Source organism: Thunnus thynnus, chromosome 13, assembly GCF_963924715.1.
Source record: "Thunnus thynnus chromosome 13, fThuThy2.1, whole genome shotgun sequence".
Lineage (NCBI taxonomy): Eukaryota > Metazoa > Chordata > Actinopteri > Scombriformes > Scombridae > Thunnus > Thunnus thynnus.
The window spans coordinates 12,633,684-12,653,795 of NC_089529.1; the positions used below are offsets into that span (position 1 = coordinate 12,633,684).

The 20,112-nt window shown below is 39.8% G+C and overlaps 2 protein-coding genes across 11 annotated transcripts; one reads left to right on the forward strand and one right to left on the reverse strand.

Annotated features, from left to right (window-relative positions):
* The first annotated feature begins 934 nt into the window (after positions 1-934).
* On the forward strand, positions 935-11,902 carry brd8a (bromodomain containing 8a). 10 transcript variants are annotated; one of them, XR_010931139.1, is made up of 20 exons: positions 935-1,385; positions 1,797-1,893; positions 2,539-2,608; positions 2,737-2,786; positions 2,926-3,048; positions 3,163-3,243; positions 3,364-3,428; positions 3,926-4,068; positions 4,601-4,792; positions 5,618-5,708; positions 6,441-6,590; positions 6,896-7,056; positions 7,344-7,824; positions 7,944-7,987; positions 8,123-8,391; positions 8,598-8,690; positions 8,814-8,882; positions 9,058-9,392; positions 10,796-10,840; positions 11,076-11,902. XR_010931139.1 is itself a non-coding variant. In XM_067608030.1 (20 exons), exons 1-20 carry the CDS (start codon positions 1,421-1,423, stop codon positions 11,133-11,135), a joined length of 2,589 nt encoding a protein of 862 aa, XP_067464131.1. In that variant the 5' UTR covers positions 935-1,420; the 3' UTR covers positions 11,136-11,902. The 10 variants fall into 10 exon arrangements, 8 of the variants coding, with proteins under 8 accessions (XP_067464131.1, XP_067464129.1, XP_067464133.1 ...); XR_010931140.1 differs by having other exon boundaries at positions 9,058-9,416; positions 11,076-11,131; XM_067608030.1 differs by having other exon boundaries at positions 935-1,442; positions 9,058-9,340.
* An 893-nt stretch (positions 11,903-12,795) lies between these two features.
* Positions 12,796-19,481, reverse strand: dnajc18 (DnaJ (Hsp40) homolog, subfamily C, member 18). The gene is made up of 8 exons (XM_067608038.1): positions 19,019-19,481; positions 17,925-18,093; positions 16,635-16,780; positions 16,005-16,211; positions 15,517-15,629; positions 15,035-15,144; positions 14,763-14,935; positions 12,796-14,562 (listed from the first exon to the last, which is right to left on the reverse strand). The coding sequence occupies exons 1-8, from the start codon at positions 19,146-19,148 to the stop codon at positions 14,438-14,440; spliced, it is 1,173 nt and encodes a 390-aa protein (XP_067464139.1). The 5' UTR covers positions 19,149-19,481; the 3' UTR covers positions 12,796-14,437.
* Positions 19,482-20,112: the final 631 nt, after the last annotated feature.

Consider the following 20,112-nt stretch of genomic DNA (forward strand, 5'->3'; position numbering starts at 1 on the left):
ATAAGAACACTTTTGGTGGTTGAGCCTTTGCCCACCAAGCTCCACTTCTCTGGAATAATCTACCACTGCACATTCAGGAGGCAAGCTCTGTTGATACTCTCAAATCCAGGCCTAAAACATGACTATGACTTCCTAATTTCACCAGCTGGGAACTGAAATCACTAACTGTTTTCCTCCTTGACATGTAGCTATCCCAACTTTGTTAGAGTTATATGATCTGTTTAAAATGACTATCCTCAACCTTGTTGTAATGTTAACGTTACTACCTGTGTATGTGTATGTACTTTTACATGTTATATCGTGTGCTTCTTTTTTCTGTTGTTGTTTTTATTGACTTGTAAAGTGCACAGACACTCTCTGGGTGATGTGCATTTGTAAATAAACTGAAGTTGAAGTTGTATTTCACTCAATTTCTTTGTTTAAATCTTCTATGCAGTTGTCATCTGAGGGCAGAACAGACTCTGGACTCTTAAAACAGACTTAAAAACCTTTTTATTCAGGAGGGCTTTTTCATCTTAACTTGATATTTTCTTTATGTCATACGTTTTATGGGTTTTTTTTAAATGCTGTAGCACTTTGAGATTGACTGCAAATGAAAAGTGCAAAACAAATTAATAATTGAATTATTACTTGTACATTATGTATGTATAATGTGTATAGATAATGTCAAAGTCACTGCAGGTTTTCCACTCCAGTATGTTTTTGTTTAACCATAAAAGTGGCATCACATGGCCTCCATATATTTTGCCTCTAAGGGAAAAAAGGTCTGTTAAGCGATTTTTTAAAAATTATTCTTTTTACGTTTATTATCATTATTATTATTGTAATACACCCACGAGAAAAGGGGCATCTTTCTTGTGGAAAAAACTCAGTGAAAACAAACTAGTGTAACGTTAGTTAAACTGAGTTAAGAATCTGCAACAGCAGCCAGGTCTGGTTGAACCATCATTACTGTGGTGGGCGTGTACCAACAGCACAGTCCGCTGCTAGCTCGGTTAAAAATGATAATGACATCAGTAAGCTAAATTTTCCTTCTTTGGCTATCAGTTGGTAGCATAGACTCTGTTCAGGTTAACACGAAATTTAGCCGTTTTTGCGACACTTTGCAGAGAAAAGCGAATATAGCTGTCGAGCTAGCTGGTTAATCCTTAAATGACCAATAACGCTAGCTAAAACGCACGAGACTGTGGTGTGTATAACGGACAACGGTGCACGCTAACGTTAGAGAGATAAATCTGAGAAAAGCCTTAACATCCATGTTAGCGTCCATCATTTTATTCCAGGCATCGTTTTCGGATCTCACCAGCGTTATTAATTGCTGGGTTTCTACCTACGAGGATGTATGGGATGTCGGGATGACAGGAAGATGGCAAACGGGGTTGGAAGTGAGTAAACGTCGGTGCATAGGAGATGTCATGACATGCTATCTGTCCGTTTTAGCGGTGAGTGAGTGCGTCGTACTGTTAATGTTATCAGTCAACTTCCCTGCATGGCAGCCCCCCTGCAAGGATTAATGGCTGGTCATCACGAGTTGACAGCTCTGTTTACACTAGTGGTGGATTCCTGTTTACCACCAACAGTATAAACGACACGCTTTTGTTCTGTGCTGATCCCATGTGTTCACAGTCAACTGCTGGAGTGATGTGCAGCTTTAGGTGACATAAAAATGAAGCCAAGATCAAGAGATTAACAATGTGGTTACTAGGCCTGAGGCCGGTATTTGAACATGCAGGACATGTAGGCTTTGTTCAATTATATACATTTATTTACCTCCCCTCCCCTCTTAACATCTGCAGAACACAAGCTGCTTGTCATTGGACCAACAGAGCCATGGTCAGTGAGGGAGAAGCTGTGTTTGGCCACATCTGTCATGAAGAGTGGAGACCAGAACTGGTACTGTACCAGCACTGCTTTCATTTTGCCAACAATTGTGTGTAGAACGTAAAATGTGTCAAAGCTCTATAATATAATGATAAGGAGTCATTTAGTAGTCTGCTCCTGCATGGAGATGTTAAAACTTCTCAGAGGTCACATGCTATAGCAGATCCATCCCTTAAGATTTTTCAGATTTCATTGTCAATAAGGGTTGCTCTGTTGATAGTACTGATGCACCTCTGTGTGACAGTCCACAAACATGCAGATAAGATGAGTTAACCATAGGTTTGCATGTACAGTAGCTGTCTATCTGTATTATCCCTGTGATGGACTTGCATGCTGTCCATGGTGTTGCTCAGTGCATGTTGGGATGGCTTTCAGCCCACCATGATGATGGATATGGGTAAATAATATGAATGTGGTAACCATCAGTTTGGGATCTCTAAATGTATTAGAATATTCTGCTTAATTTTTCATGAATTTACAATTACAAAGACTACAAGACTCCCCAAAAAGTAATAATAACAAGCAAAGTGAGAATTTTTTTAAGAATTTAGACCAGGACAAAAAAAAAAGTTTTAAGATAAAACAGGACAGGAATAGTCAGCTGTTCTGGGCTCAAATTCCTCAATGTCGGATTACTGAATCTCTTTAACTCAACAGGGTATCTGTCAGTCGAGCCATCAAACCATTTGCAGAGCCTGGGCGACCACCTGACTGGTTCTCTCAAAAGGTATAACAAAATCAGAGTTCACTCTGCTGCAGAACATAAAGACCAAATTTATGATCTCTGCAGTAGTTTTACTACATCACATGTTCCTTTCACAAAGTTGTTCTCTCTCCTCCTTTGGTTCCTCACAGCACTGTGCCTCCAAGTACTCTGAGCTCCTGGAAAGAACAGAAGCCCCAAAGTGAGCACATAAGTGACCCCAAGCATGCTTTTGTAGACTTGCAGGCTAAAATAGATCACATATATAGTTTGACACCTGCACTGACAGTGTTTGCCACACAACAATATCTTAAGTGTCACTTTGCATTTGTTCCCTTCAGGCGGAAGCGTGGAGAGAAGGGTGAAGTGGTGGAGACGGTTGAGGACGTGATAGTACGCAGACTCACGGCTGAGAGGATTGATGAGCTAAAAAAGTTGATCAAAGAAACACAAGAGAAGCACAGGTAAACAAGCACAGCTTTCAACAGCAGGGACTCATCACCATAGTTTGTACGACATTGTGGTTCATAAAATGCATCAAGGAGAATGGTTGACATGGTGATGTTTTCATACTTTAGGAAGCTGAAGAGAGAGTCTGAACTGATTCAAGCAGGTCATCTAGATTCCAAACTAGAGGAGTTATGGGAGGAAATTCTGCAGTAAGAAGCAACAAACTGTCTGTCTGACCTGTTGACACAATTATATGCCTCTTTCTTTTTTTTTTTAGACATTAGACACTTGAATGAGCTAAATGAAATGATCCTCCTTGTGTCTCACAGGAAGAAGAAACTGGAGGAGGAGGAAGCAGAGTTGAAAAGAAAGACCACAGATGTTGCTTATCAGGGTATCTCCTTCACTTTTAAAATGGGTATTTTGGGGGAAAACACCAACACAGAATATATGTTTCAGTGACTCTGATTTACTGCTCCATAAATGCTGGAAAACAATTAAGATTAAATAGAACTGTTCAATGGAAAAATCCTCAGCTGTGCCATCTACAATCTCTTTAACAGCTTGCTGTAGACAATATCCATTATTCAGCCTCCTCTGTCATTAGTTTTAAAGGTATTCTGTCATGAACTGAAGTGTTGGACAAGTGGAAAATTTGAGGAATTGGTGGCACTAGATGAAAAGTCAGAAGTCATTTGGATTCATCCTCTGAGGACCATGAAATGTTGTAGCAATCAGCTCAATAGTTGTGGAGATATTTCATTCAAGTTTTGGACTGAGCCATTGTAGAGCCACACTGTAAGAGCATCATGGCACCATACAGAGAGTTGAACATCAGCTTTTGTGTGACTGATAAGAAAATCCTCTCTATGCCGTCCCTCCCTCTTCCAGCCAGACAGGTGGCAAAGAGCATGCCTAAGCGAGTGCCCGGTGTCACCATGCATTCGCCCTCAGACTGCAGCTCTCCAGGCCAGGAGTTCTCACCAGGTGACCCACTCGAGTGCTTGACACTGGATCATGTATCCACAAAGAATGTAAGTCACTGAAGTTTCAAAGATCTGCCCTACTTTTTTTTTTTTTAATAATCATTGGAATATTTAGAAATGTTTGTTGGTATTTTTAGCAGGTGTTGAAAGTGATTCTGTCAAGATTACTGCAGACTTGTCTTCTTTGAGCTGGGTCTTGTGTGCCACATATTGAGATTTGCTTTAGTACCTTGCTATTTTCTTGTACTAGGACCATGGTGCACTGTCAGACCAAAGACCTGGTAATATCATACAGTAATATCTTATGTATTAACTTTAAAACTTTTTGTTCAACTGTTAAAAGAACTTTTAAGACATTTTCTGACATTGACTCACTGCTACAAGGTATAAAAGCAGACATAAAGTAAACAGACATGATTACTTATCGTTTGGAAATTCAGACTATTCAAAGGGGAGACAGAAACACATTAGCGGCACTGAAGAGAGTTGTGTACAGGCTGGTTAATAAAAGCATTCCTGGATTTGTCTGGCAGTGACTTGAAAGAGTCTACTTCATATTTCTCGCTCTCTGTGTTACTAGGCTTCAGGATCAGCCAGGTTAATGTCATTTGCCGAGTCGCCTGGATCTGGTAATGACGACATCAGCCATGGGTCACTTCTGGATGACCCCACCCAAAAGAAGCTCCTGGGCCAGAGAGGCACACCACCACCATCTCCACTTCTATCAGAGTTACTGAAGAAAGGCAGTATCTTGGCCACAAATTCCAGACTGGTATGTTGAGGGTATTATACCAACAGTGTCAAGTCTGTAGGGCATCTCATCTTCATCTCATCATTTGTGGAGTTAGAAAATTTTTTGTTGTTGTGTTGTTATTACTTCTGAGGTCATTGAGGTTGTTTTTCTGTCCTTAAAGGTGTATGAGGCTGTACCACTGAAACAGTAGATTCAGTCAGGAGGAAGTGTTGCCTTGTTTCATACCTTTTTGCATTTTAGCTGAAGAGTTAAATGTTTGTTTTTTTTATTGCACCACCAAATATCTTGCCTGTTAGTTTCTCAGGCTTCTTACAAAATGCGGGTGGCTGGCTTTTGCTTCCTGCTTGCTGTCATGTACCTTTAATCTCCAAGCCCTTTGTCGCATGCCATCAGTGGTTCCTGTATGGTATGATTTCCCACTGCAGCCAAGGAGCTGTCATTCAGTCAGTCCCTGACCAAGGTTTCTTCTTGAATGTTTGTTGGGCAGTCACCTCCAGGAATTGTCTGGCTTGTTTCATGTTTTTTTCAGTTCCATTTGATGAAGCCTATTGTGCTCTTGTGAAATCCTTACATGTCAGAATAAGTTTTATATCCTTTACTAGGTCTTTACTAGGTATTTACTAGGTCTTTACAGTCAAATTCATCATAAGACATTAAGCTTTAGATTTTTAACATTTATAAAACGATGTAGTGTTCATATATACATACATGATTGCTATGTGTGAATCATCAACAACATTTCTGATGTAACATTTGTTTTTGTTTTTTTTAATACAGGCACTTTGTGTGTAGGAAAACCGACAAAATAAATGTAAAATGTGCATGTATGTGTTTATATCCTAGATTGGGGAGAGTGACGGGTCCACTGGTAGTTTGACAGGAGCACATGACTTGCAACTGGCTCCACCTTGTCAGCCTCTCTCTCAGGCAACAGGTACAGATTTTTATTCATGACTGACAGTGCATTTAAAAATACATATTCACCCCATTTGAGTGTTTCATGTTTTATTCTTTTGTAACACTTAGTTTGTTAGTTTACTTGACACTGATCAACAGATATTTAATTTCAAAGTGAAAACACACGTTTCACAAGATAATTGATTGCATAAGAATTCATTTAATTCAAGACAGTATTTATTTAGAGCCTTGATGGGGATAGGTCTGTATCAGCTTTTCACATCTGCACACTGAAGTTTTTTTCCTCCATTCTTCTAAACAAAACTACTCAAACTCTGCCATATTGCACAAGGACCATGAATGAACAACAGCATTCATGACCTGCCACAAAATCTTGATTGGATTAAGGTCTGGACTCTGACATGGCCACTTCAGGAAGCAAGATTGTTTTTGTCACTTTAAAAAAAGCCTTTTTGTGTTGATCAGTATCAGAAAGGCCTGATTACATTCACTGTGATTTAATGCTGCAAAACAATCAAACATGAAAAAGTCAAAGAGAGAGATACTGTTTATAAGCCTTCTATCTTTATTTATAGGAACATATTTTATTTTATATTAGTTTTTAACCTTGAAACTCTAAATGTATGTTTACTTTCTGCATATGTCTACTATTGTCACAGGCTTTTGCTCATATATTAACTAGCTAAAAGCCTCCACTGCCTTGTCTGCACTTTGTGTGTTAATGTGTGTGGGGATGCTTGCATGGCAGGTGCCCCAATGTTGTCTCGTCTCCTGGAGGCAGGTCCCACCCAATTTTCTGCTCAGTTAGGTTTCATGGTCAGTCCAGATTCTGCCTCCAGCACTCCTCTCTCTGCCGCCACCCCTGTTCCTGTGGACTCCACTGCCTCAGCATGTACAGGTCTGTCCATTTTGACCCGTATCTAAACCACTCAGCTCTCAATCCACAGGCTAAACCTCCCCAAATCCTTAATATTACCTGCTTTATAGCTATAGACTCTAATTTCAGACCCTCTGTTTGTTGGCCATTAATACCTATTAATACGAGCAAAAATGTGCAATAATGTTATAGCTTGCTCTGGTAATATATTCATGAAATTGAATATCAATTAAATGCATTTTGCAACTTTTTGAGTAAGCTCAATTTTAACCATTATTTACAAAATTCTGAAAGATATGTGGTATCACTTTGTTGTCTCTGTGCAGAGGTGGATGTGATGGTGCCGTCTGTGCCCCCTGGATGCCAGCCTGCCTCTGCAGTGGATAAGATATCAGAGCTCAGTGAAGAGGATGTGACTGTGTCCTACATGGGAGATGAGCTGGACCTGAAGACAGTGGGAGACATAATCGCCATCATCGAAGACAAGGTGCAAAAAGGAGAAAAGCACTATATATTTTCACAGCAATGAGATCAGTTGCGGATAAAGTAAATTATTTATAATGCTTGCTTGAGGTGTTATTAAGTATGAAGAAAGTCATTTTACAATTTTATTTTTATTTTGGCCATAAATTCAGTTTACTCACCAGTTACACTAATAAGATTTGGAGAAATGGTAGTGTCACATGGCAAACAGTGAAAATAAGACCAATGTTATTTTAAAAAAAAAAACAATTATTCTTTAAGGATTTTAGAGTCAGATCTCTTCTTCTACAGGCAGATGAGACTGCAGAGGCTTTGGATGCAGCTGCAGTTGAGGCTGCTCTGTCCCTGTGTGAAGAGAATGGCCACGCTCTGTCTGGTGCCTGGGAAGCTGAGCCTTTCCAGCCCCATGAGTCTCACCCCGCAGTGCCCACAGGGGTCCCACAGTCCTCATCTCTTCACAATAGCCTGGCAGGGAAGACACAAGTGTTAGAGGTTCAGGGTGGGACTTCAGCTCCACTCTCCTCTCTGTGCGGTAGTCAAGATAACTGTCTTGCAGCACTCCCAATGGGACTAAGGGGCCTTCCTCCCACCTCCTTATCCTCATGCAACTCAAGGAGTTTGGAGCACTGCCACACTGGAGCACCTCCACAGCCTGAGGCAATGAGAGAGACTGGAGAGGTGGTGCACCAGAAAAGCCAAATTTCATTGGACGTTACCATAAAATGTGAGAATGAGAAGTGGGCACAGCAAAGACCTGATAAACCCCATGGAGGTATGCACACCCATGCATAAATACTAGTATTCACTTGCTTCATAACATGCAGTTTGCATGCAACTATGCATTTTGCATAACCATTTCCTTCTTATTATTCATCTTTACTATCTTGGCAGACTCAGTATTAGAAGATAGCCCACTGACAGAAAGGCGTCCCAAGGTATAGCACCCAACGAGGACAGAGCGCACATGATGCTTGTAATTGCTGTACTGAAATGCAGTGTGCATAGCTCCACAGTATTCCTGCACTGTAAACTCTGTTTAAATCTCTCTGCATCTTTCTGCATCTTCGCAGGAGATGAGGGCAGAGGATGGAGTAAGCGTTGGGGGAGGAAAGAATGCCTCAGGGACTAAAGTGGACAATGAGGTCAACGGGCCAGAAGTGTGTGGAGAAGAAGACGGGGATGGGGTGGAGGGATTCTTGTCAGAAGCAGATGGGGAGACAGAGCTAGAACCTGCAGCCAGCGAGAGTGAGGATGGATACAGCCTCCATACTGCCTCCTCATCTCTGCAGCTGCACACAACCGCAGACTCCATCCCCAGCAGCCCTGCCTCATCGCAATTGTGAGTGAAACACACTCACGCACACACAGCAAGGAAAAAAAAACTGTCACTTGTGAGAGATGGTGTTGATCCCTAGATGGTGCTAATGATGTTGTGGCAACATGAATTCCACACTGCGTCATGCTGCAGATCAGGTTCTGCTTGATAATACTGTCATCGTGACTTTTACTTCCTTCTTCTTATTCTCACATACTTTTACTGCACAGTTCTGTGTGCAGTGAGGACCTGGAAGCTCTACAGGCTCACAAGATCTGGAAGAAAGCCATTATGCTGGTGTGGCGTGCGGCGGCCAATCACAGGTCAGAATATGACTCTGACTGTAACACTTGCCACTGATGCTTAGTCAGAGATACAGTAGGTTCCCCCTTTTTAATTCTTTGTATCACTACTGAAACACGTGTCATTTATGGAACCTGTTGTAGGTATGCAAATGTCTTCCTGCAGCCAGTAACTGATGAAATTGCACCTGGATATCACAGTATTGTGCACAGGTAAGCATGAGATATGACTGTCTGTTTATTTTCATCACACTTATAGTTTTTATAGTAGTTACTTGTAATGTTTGTTTGTGCAGAATGAAAATTTTGTATCACAAAAGTATCAACTTAACAGGACCCTTCGGAAACCCCCATCAGGTCATTGACTCTTTTCTCTTCTCTTCTACAGGCCCATGGACCTGGCCACCATAAAAAAGAACATTGAGACCGGTTTGATACGGACCACCGCTGAGTTCCAGAGAGACATCATGCTGATGTTTCAGAACGCAGTCATGTACAACAGCCTGGATCATGACGTGTACCACATGGCGGTGGAGATGCAGCGCGATGTCCTGGAGCAGATCCAGCAGTTTCTAGCTACCCAGCTCATCATGGAGACATCAGAGTCTGGTATCAGCGCCAAGAGCCTGAGGGGCCGTGAGAGCACGCGCAAACAGGACTCTACTGACAAGGTGCTTCACTAGAATTTTGACAAAAGCAGAGAGTACAGAAGAAGAGACAAGGGTGAGACAACAGGCTGACTCTAAGGTAGAAGCAAGTGATGCTAAACTAGATCTGCTGGCCATTTTCCAAAGCATAACATGAGATTTTAGATTGCTTTTCTTTCAGGGAGGCATTGGTTTCAGTACTTGAAACTTTCATGTGGTAGCTAATCTATCACAGTGAAAATCTTTTTGTCATATGTCACCTTATTTTTTAATGAAAGAATCCGTCAAATTCACAATGTCCTTTTCATAATGTCCTTATTTGTTTATTATTCAACTTATGGCTTCAACTATTCAGACACCAGTGGACACAAAATTGTTTGCAGCTGACTCTAATCTTGGTTGTCAGTGTATTTTTGAATCGATCACTATATGAAGGTTAAAAAAGACAATACAGTGTTCACTGTGGTGATTATGCATCTCAAGCAAGTTTCAAACCAGTGGTTGACTGGAAGGCAAGAAATCTTTTTAAACATGTCTGCTTTGGAAAATGGTAGGAAATAATGTAATAATAATGCAATAACGTAGAGAACATTACCGACAACTTCTTCCCAAAGCATACTGCAAGTTTTTATATTGATATTTAAGCTTTGAGAGAGTTTATGAAAATGAACTGGCAGAGAATTGCAAGAGGTTGGAAATCCACCACAATAAATATTTAGTCACTTTTTTTGGGGTCAAAGATTCATTATTTTTAAAAAAATCCTTCATGTTGGTGCTTCTATGAACTCCTTGGAAGCTCTGACTTCAAAGATTTGAATATGCGGTGTCTGTAAATAAAACCCAGAAAAAAACACTAATGAGATGACCAAAAAATTGGACATTGCGTATATTTACATATAATGTAAATTTGGTAGTTTCCTGCACTGGAAGGTTTGCTGTCAGATGTCTGATGTTGCAGCTTTCTACCAGAACTTGAATATAGAAACATTTTCAAAACACACTCATTACATCTACATTAGCATACCTTAAAATTGTAAGTGTGACAAAACAAAATAAGGCTGACTAAATATTTGGTGATTTGGTGAAGTTGCAAGTATGGCATGCTGATAAGCAAAATTATGTTAAACATAGTGGTTGACTGGAAGGCGGGAGGCCGTTAAAACATAATGCTATGCTTTGAAAAATGGTTGCAAGAATACAAAGTGTATGTTGTATGTAGTTAATGAGCTAAAACAGCCTAAACCACTGGCATGGGCCTTAAAAAATAATTGGTCTGGATAAGTAGCACAATTGCAGTGCAGCAAGGAAGTAAACAGTAAACATTTGAAACAGCCTCATGGCAATATAGCAATATATGATTAATAAGCTATTAAGTACATATCAACTTTTGTACCCTTCATGGCATTATTTTTCTTCTTCTTGAGACTTTCAATGCACTTTTGAGTCCCAGCTCTGATGTGCAACATTTTTCTCTCACAGGACACTGTCTCCATGTCCTCTCCTGCCTTTCTTCTTTCTCTTTTTGTAAGTACCCATCTTACAGACTTTAAAACTTTATCTATCTTTCTTGTCTTTTTTCCTTGAAGCAAGCCCAGAGTAAATATGACAGTTGTTGCAAATATATACATGAAAGCAACTTCTGTAAACTAGAACTTGAACAAATATGACAATTGGCTAAGTTGTTTATTAAGTGAAACACTGGTGTTGCCAGTTAAGAGTGAATGACAACTAAATGAAGTCTTCCTCTCTTTGCCTGTAGGACGGAGGCACCAGAGGGCGCCGTTGTGCCATAGAAGCTGACCTCAAGATGAAGAAGTGAATTTACAGTATGAAAATATTGTCCGACAGTGTCCCTGAGCTGAAGTGAAAGGTGTAATACTGCAAGACTGAATTTATCCTCTGTCGGTTGCACAGATTCTCTCACTCTGCATAATTTGCAATGTAATCCTTTACTTGCACTCTATTTTAAATGGGTAGACTGTAATGTGGAGAAGATCATATCTTCTGAGACAGCCATACAGACATGGATTACATGTAATCCCAGATTACAAGGGGGCATCCAGGCAGACTAGGTCAAACCTTTCATAGACGTAGCTGCAGATCATCCAGAGTTAGCCTGCACTGAATCACATCAGGTTGTAGAAATGAAGATAAGAGCCACTCCTAGCCTAAAAAATGAACTGAAATTAAGCCTACAGGGAACATGGTTGAATTTCAGATTAGTGTAGTTTGCTTTGACAATTACACTATATGTAAAACCAGAGGCCAAAGAGTCTGATTAACCTAGAATAGTCTGAGCCCAAAAACTGAATGATCAGGAAGGAACATACTAATTTCAAACAAAAACATTTTAATTGCTCATATAAAATCATTTGATTTTTTTTCCTTCTAATTTTAACTACTCTCAGACCATTTTTAAATATGATTGTATTGTTTGTGATGAATTGGTTCTATCTAGGCTACTCCTCCAGTGAAACGGTACTTAAATGCATATTCTGACTTATTTTCAGTGTTTCTGACAAAATGTCACGTTAATTATCTGTTTTGTGGACTTTGAACAATAAATCTTTATAAAGAGCCCTCAAACCACTATGTTTGTCCTGAATTCTCACAATTCTTTTTTTTTTTTTTACACAATACGAACCCAAAACACAACACAGCAGTAACTGTTGGAATTATCTATCTCCTCTCCTTTTTCAAATCTAACCTTGTCTTTAAAGAGCTGTCTAATCAAAAACTTTCATGCAGGGATTGTGTGCAAAAATGAGAAAAAGCTTGATCCTCCCATAGTAGAATTTAAATAGTTGTCATTTCAGAATATCATAGTATTTATGTGTTATGTTTTCATTATGACGCTTACTGACTTTGCAAGGTGAAAGGAATAACAAAGGTTTTTCTATTTCTCTCAAATTCAGAAGTCTGATTGGCATCACTAGAAGTGAAGGACAGTTTAAATGTTGCCTTGATACTGTCAGACACATTTGATCTATGAAGTAAGTCAAAGATCTTCAAAGCTTTAGACCAACTCTCATGTTCAAGGAAGTAATTGGACGGATCAGATTAAGGCCACATTGCAAATATACAGAATCATTTACTGTATGTGTAATGTTGTGTATGTTTGGTCAAAGTTCCTCTTGTTTAATATTTAACAGGATTTAGAAAAGTTTTTAAATACAACTTCTGATTGGAGATTCCCAATTATCAAATAAAGAGACACTAATAATTGACTGATAGCCCAGCTTGACATTGCAAGAAGCCTATATGGACTTAATGTCACTGTTAAATAAACTTAATACCTCATGCAGGATAATCTGTAGTATTCAAATGATGGTATTGAACATTAATCATGAAATATATGGAGTTTCACATGCAGATGTGTGTGTCATCTGCCCCTCCTGGTTGAATAATGTCACCAAAAGATGAAGTCAAGAGTCAAAGCACCATGAAATCACAAATGAATGAGACAGGCCAAAACATAATTATGGTTACATCTTTAATTTTCTGGTATTTTTGGCTGAAAGTTGAAATTCTGCAGTGTTATATTGCTCACGTGTACTACCACACTAAACCGATGCCAAAACCTGGTTTGTGTTTATCACAGTAAATGTTTTCCATGTTTTGTGAGTTACTGTGTGTGGACCTGAATATTCTAATTAATTAACATTTAGTGTGTCAGTAGTCGTGAAGATGTGTTTGCCAAAAAATAAATATGTAACTAATAAAACACTTGGGCCTCTCACTAGGGTGCATGCAACAATATAGAACACAGGGTTAAAGAATAACTTAAAAGTGCTTGAGATGAACCTGAACATTTCACAAGTTTGAGAACAGCTAAGGCAGTTTGGCAGTCTTAGTGCACAGCGACAAAGAGTTTGAATGATTTAGGGTTGGTAAAATAAAAAGAATTAAACTGCACAAAGTTAGCGTCCTCCTCATGACAAGACCTGACAAGTCAAAACTCCAGTTCCTAGCCGTGGGAGAACGTTGATCACGTCCACAGATATTTAATAAAACTCAGTTCAAGTTCAGAAAACAAAATGTGTCTTCTTTACAAAACATCCGTATAAATTAAAAGGTGCAGGGTTTATAAAACATCTATAAAATTTGGGCCGAAAAGCTCACAAATGAGCTTCCCGTATTCACCAGGTACACCAGGAGCACTTAGCAGGACTGTGAGAGGTGTAATTGGTTGAAATGGACTCTGTGCTTGTGACAAAACAAAAAAAACTACTTCTTCAAAACACACAAACTCTGGTTCCTGAATAGCAGAAGCTTTATGACTGATAGAATAAACACCTATGCAAGCAGGTGAGTGACAGGCAGGGAGTGGGAAGATCTACTGTAGGAGACTGCTCATTTTTGGCAATTACAACCTCGTAAAACAAGCAACTTAATCATAAAACAGTGGTCATGTTTTTTTTAAAATGCCTATGGCCGTTACAGCTATAGTGCCATAGGTCAATTTGCCTGATAAACTACAGTATACAGTAGATGTTACAGTTCTTCCTAATGTCTGATTTGTCTATGTTTTAATCATAAATAGAACGTACTCTGTCATTTCACAGTACAGATGCTCTCATATTTGTTTAGAGACTACAGTATAATTTAAGTTACTGTAATTAAATACTTCCTACAGATAAAAGATGAGCCGAGATGCTCGAGTAACATTCAGTCTATTAACTATTAAATAAATACACCAAAAGTTTCAGCGAGGACACAAAACAAGAAAATAAATACAGGTAAAACTACAAAAACCTAAACAAATAAAACATGTGTATGTGAACATACAACTGCCTTCATAACCCCAAAGGGAGACCCCGTATTTCATGCCATTTCTATAAGAAAGTTTAAAGGCGTCGAGACATCATACAACACTGCCACGGTGAGTTTGCACTTTACGCTGCGACCACCGACAGCCAGGTTCAGCAGCTAACATGCAAAACTCTTATTTTCTACCATCCAAGAGGAGAGAAGGCACATTGTTTCCAGTGGCATCATCTCCCACTGCGCTGTACCCAAAGAGATTTCTCTACAAAGTGGCCAGATTGGATCAATTACACACCTCGATAAAATGTATTATTTGTATAGTTCAAGATGAGTCTGTAAAGAAACGTTAACTCCTCATTTGCCCCTCTGACGCCCGACCAATCGATGCAGTTTCTCACAGTTGTCCAGCCTCATCGACTCTGCCTTCTGCTTTAATCGTTCATCTCGGTACAGTTGTCCGAGGTTTGCCAAGTCTGATTCTGAAAAGGAGAACGGGAGGAAGATGTATCACAACTATTTATAATAGTTTTCTACATGATGTAAATCTGCTTATGTCATGGGAAATGAGATAAAATATCAAAGATTGTATATAAATAAAGATTTGAGCTTCATTAGTGACACTTGCACTCTAACTAAAAACAGATTATCCCTGTTTAAGCCATGCGCGCCGCTTGCTTACTTTGCTGTTTCTCCTTCCAGCAGCTGTTCTGCAGGTGTTCGATATAGTCGCTTTCTATGGTTTTCTCTAGTTCCTCCAGCGCAGCTCCGCGATATTCCTTCTCAAAACTTTTATCCACATAGTACGGCACACCCATGTGCTGCGTTTCCCTGGACACCACCAACCCCATGGACCTGAAACCCAAACACATAACCCAGATTTATTCAAGGAAGGACCCCAGGATTTGCTAAAAAGTCAATACTGTAGTTTGGTTGACGGTGCGACAGACTCACGGTTTATAGAAGAGACTGTAGGGCGGGTTAGTGGCCATCATCTGTGTAAATACTGATATGAGGATTAACACAAGCACGGGGAGAAGCTGCAGAAGAGCTGTGAAGGTGTTCTGTGGGAAGATAAAATCAGAGCAGATTAGAAAGAATACTGTACTGTACGTAGGCCGCACTGATACACTGCGTAGTCATGCCAGCACAGTACTTTTGTGTCTTTGAAGTAAACCACGCTCTTCCGAAGCAATAACTGTACTTCAGTTATGAGGAAAGTAAATGAGTGACATGAAATAAATCATAATAAGAAACAGTAACTAGAGGGCTGCAACCATGTTGAAATGCACCCTTAAAAACTACCTAAAATACTGTGTTGCTATGGCTATCCAGTGCTTGGTAATGATTAGAATAATGCCCTATTTCCACAAAGAAGATTACATATGTGTGGATGTTTAACAGGGATTTATCTTTATGGTTTGTGAGTCACTGACTTGACTCTGGTTGTCCTCCACCACCTCCTCGCGCCTCTCATAAGCACGTCGACGACGAGGCTGATAGAACTGAGAGTAGGAGGCTCCCTGGTTGGTGTACACATGAATATTTCCTGAAGAGAGACGGACACAGTTCTGTAGCACCTACACTTCCACAGATAACAGATACTTACAGTAGATTATATTCCTAAATTACTGAACATACAGCAGAGTCCAAAAGTCTGATTCAGGGAAGTGGTCTCAGACTTTTGGACCCTACTGTATCTGTGGAGCATTTAAAATGAAATTAAAATGATTATTCATTATTCAAATGGGCTGTTACTGGTCTGTCAAATTAATTACTGGGAAAACATGCCAGCTGTTTTGGAAATATTGTCAGATGTCTCATAAATTACCAACCAAAATTGGGTTATGAATTTATTTAATGCTGCAATGCCACTTTTCTGCATCATCATCTCAACTCGTCCTCATAGCTCATGACTGCTCACCTGTGGGAAACCTTCCTCCAAAGAAAATGTTGAAGAGCTCCTCAGGGGAAATGTCAGCCTCAAAGTCTCGGTGGAAGCTTCGGTAGTGTCCATGGCGACTATGGCTGGAGTGTTGGGGTGCATTTGCAGCTGCAGATTGATCTCCATATTGATCATACTGCTGCCTCTTCTCTGAATTGCTTAGCACTGCATATGCATTGCCTATTGCTGTTGGGAGAGAAGGGGGGGAGACATTGATGATGCTGGCAGCCATTCCTTAAAAATCAGTAAGTATTGGTGTTAGTTAGCAGTTGACACAAGGGAATTAAAGACAGGATTTCTGGACTGAATTAAAACTGGTTGAACTGGATGACCCAGCTTCAAGTATCTGCTGACTGTTGTCTAAACAGGCACTACCAGTCCAAGGGCTCTGTTCTTGAACTGACCGTGACCTCTGACTTTGCTGAGAGGTGGTAACTGAGAACAAGAATTTGCTTTGTGGGATCAGCAATTTGGTTGAAATTAATCCAATAAAAAAGCTTCTTTTTTTTTTAGATACATTGCTTTGAAATAAGTTTTGTCACCACTGTATGTTGCAGAAGAATGAACAAAAATCCACTTTTCCTTTCTTCTCTACTCAATAACTTGTACCTTTGAATGCATCTGTGGCTCCTGGAGCAAAATTCTTGTCGGGGTGGAACTTGAGGGCCAACTTCCTGTATGCCTTCTTCAAATCTTCATCGCTAGCATTCTTGGGAACACCGAGGATCTCATAAAAGTCCTTGCAATTCTTTATCCTGCAGAAACAAAGCACAATGGATGTCAGAATACAAGCCAGAAGTTCAAAACTAAAAGAATGACTCTCTCCCAAGCTAATATGAGGTTATAAGGTGTTAGCCAAGCAGGTGTATTCTCTTTACACAAGTAGTCAAATGTAAATAAACATATAAACACATAGTTTAAACTGGCTGCCTCAGTCCTGATATTTGGTGGGGAATGGTTGTGATTGATCCCTGCGCCCAACTGTTTCACCATTTATCAAATACAGCGAATAAGTGAATAAACCACTGGATATTGTTGCTGTAGTGAAGAGATGGAGCTACCAGTCATTCTCAGTGATGCTACATGACATTAAACCTTTTCCATTTGAGTGTAAATCTGTGGCAGCTGTGCAGCAGCAACATTCAGAACCAAAACCATGAGCAGAATAGCTTCATATTGTTTTCAGTGCATATTTGGAAAACCTTTGTCCTAATTGTCTTAATGGGTTCCAGCGTCAAAAATTCTGAAACACTGTTACTTTGAACTGAACCAGTTAGCATGTTGGACAAGAAGAGATCAACAGAGAAACAGACAAGTATTTTGTTTCCCTTCACTTTTGATTTTTGTTGTCTGCACAAACATTTTATTTCAAACATAAACACTGGTGAGCAGTGATTATAATTACAATCATTTCACTCCCCTGTATTAGGAAGAAGACTTTAACCAGTGCAATGATTAGTCTATTAGTTGATTAGCCAAGTTGATAAACGAATAACTGTTTTAGTCATTTTTTTAAGCAAATATGCCAAAAAATTTGCTGGTTTCAGCCTCTTAAATGTTATGAATGAATGCTTTTCTTTGTCATTTATTGTAGTAAACAGATTAGCTATGATTTTGGACTGTCGGTCAGTCAAAATAAGACATTCAAAGATATTACCTTGACTCTGAAATTATGACGGGCATATTTCACTTCTTTTTTAAAAATCAACAAAATAATTGGCAGATTCTTTGATAATAAAAATAATGGTTAGTTACAGTCCTAAACTAGTGTATGACCAATAGCCAGATTACTCAGAGGATGGGACACAGCCACAGTAACATAGTGTGGAACAATGTCAGTCTGTCACTCTGTAACGGTGTGAAAAAATATATATAAAAGAGTAAAGAGTCCGTGTGCACCTGTGAACACCCTGGCGTTGATCCTCTGTGTAGCTCTTCTTTTCATCACCACTCGCATGACTTGTTTGGTTGTTTCCAATGTCCTCGTCTCTCCAGCCTGTCGGCGGGGGCACGTGGTTCGTTTCTGGAGCAGCAGTGCCACCGTTCCTGGCTATGGCATCTATCAGCACTACAAGAACACAGTGTCTGAGGTCAACTGAAAATTCAGGTGGGACTACTAGAGAGAGAAGATGGAGAAAGCCTGCACAGTAAAAGTAATGATGACAGTCAAAGTGACCATGGAAATTAAGGACACCAGCCAACACAAACCAGCATTGTGCATAGTACATCCCTGGCAGGTTCTGAACATACAGATGGGTGAGAAATCAAAAGGAAAAAATAACAATAAGTATCCAAAATCTCTCATAGGTGCTTAAATGGGTTGTGATCTGGTAAATGTGAAACCCATAGTATATGATTCACATCATTTTCAAACTCCTCAAATGATTCATTGATTCCTTGTGGCCTGTGTGGAAGCATTTACATTCACTATGTGTCTCTACTCATTTATTAAGGTTTGTCCTTCCGGTTGTCACCCATCTGTACATGAGTAAAGTGACACTGACTGTTTACTGTCCCTTAAAAAAGTTTTTTTCACTCCTAGGCCCCTTGCACAATGAGTGAAATATAATACAAACAGCTGCAGACCATGTAGCACTTAACTGCATCATGCACTTTGTGTTCAAAAAGCTAGAAAAATAATCCATGACAGCTTCATTATCCTGCCACTACTGCAAAAGCAATTAGGCAGGGTAAAGCAACTGCACACAATCAGATTTTAGCACAGCACTGCACAGTCTGAGCTGCAAGGGGGGAGGGAGTCCTACATTTAAGCATGCAGCCTCAGCAGACATTAAGTATTAAAGCTAAATAGCTCATTTCTGTCCCTATCTGCAAAATAGCAATCCTAGCTACATCTGTGCATTCATCCTATAATCTGAGAACACATCCTCTACACTGAATAGGCTGAGACGAGATAGTTTAGTTGCCCAACATTGACATTAGCTCGTCGGGCTGCCATTGCATTGAATGTGCGTCAGCTACGGTAATTATACCTCTGGCCCGGGTGCTGGGGTAAATATTCTGAGCTTCATACAGCAGCTGCAGCGCCCGATCTTTCCGTCCTGACCGTAAACACAGCTTCGCCTTCTCTATCAGCCGGTCCGCTTCGTCTTTGTCATCCATTTCGGCGTTACGGGGTTATTTCGCTGAGCCTTTAGCTGTCTGTAGAAGTCTGTCCCTATGTGCAATGTGCGTCTATATCATATGGCAAGCTACAACTAGATAGCCTGTTAGCTTCGGTTACAGACAGCAGCTGCGTAACGTTAGCTAGGCGCAGGTCTGCAGTCACTCAAGTCCTTCGCACCTTCCGGTCAGCAGACGATGGCGGCTGTTGTCAGGCTGCAAACAGGCCTGCGGCTGGGCCATTTTTAAGCTGAAAGACTGAAAAATGAACAGGGTTTTCGGCAGTGTTTAAAGGGCCATCCTGATATATACATCAGACCGGCAATACGTCACACATCCGGGAACTTTGGCCCGTTACACGTCCCCGCCCCTTTTTTGGGGAAAACAAATGAGACTTGACTTTAATGTAAAATTGCAGAATACAACAAAACTAATAGAAAACCACCAGAGTTAAATTCATTTATAAATGACCCAAAGACACTGTCAAGTAAATATATATCCACATGCGCGAGATACATCGAAAATATTAATTTGACCCATCCATATTTTTTCTACAGTCAATGGTAGAAACCCAAGTATGCTCAAAGATTTTTTTTTAAAGAAATAAGATTATATTGCTTACCATCTCTGTTATTATTTTATATTATTTTTTTCATTTATTTTATTATTATTAGTTTTTACCTTATATGATCTGTTACCATGTTGAATGTATCAACCAAATGAAAGTGAAGTCATGCCATTTATATTATTTTTATTTCATTATGATGGCTAAGTGTTTTCTGTTATTGTCTTAATGTCACATGTTGTTAATGTATTTACTCCATTGTGTCTGTAAAAAACAGAGGGTTAAATCAGCAGGTGGACGGAGAGTGATGCTGCCTTCAAAGTCTTTCAAGCGGGTCAGAGCCTGGCTGTGATGCATTCAAGTGCTTCTGTAGGAGATTAATATATCAAATTGTTTTGA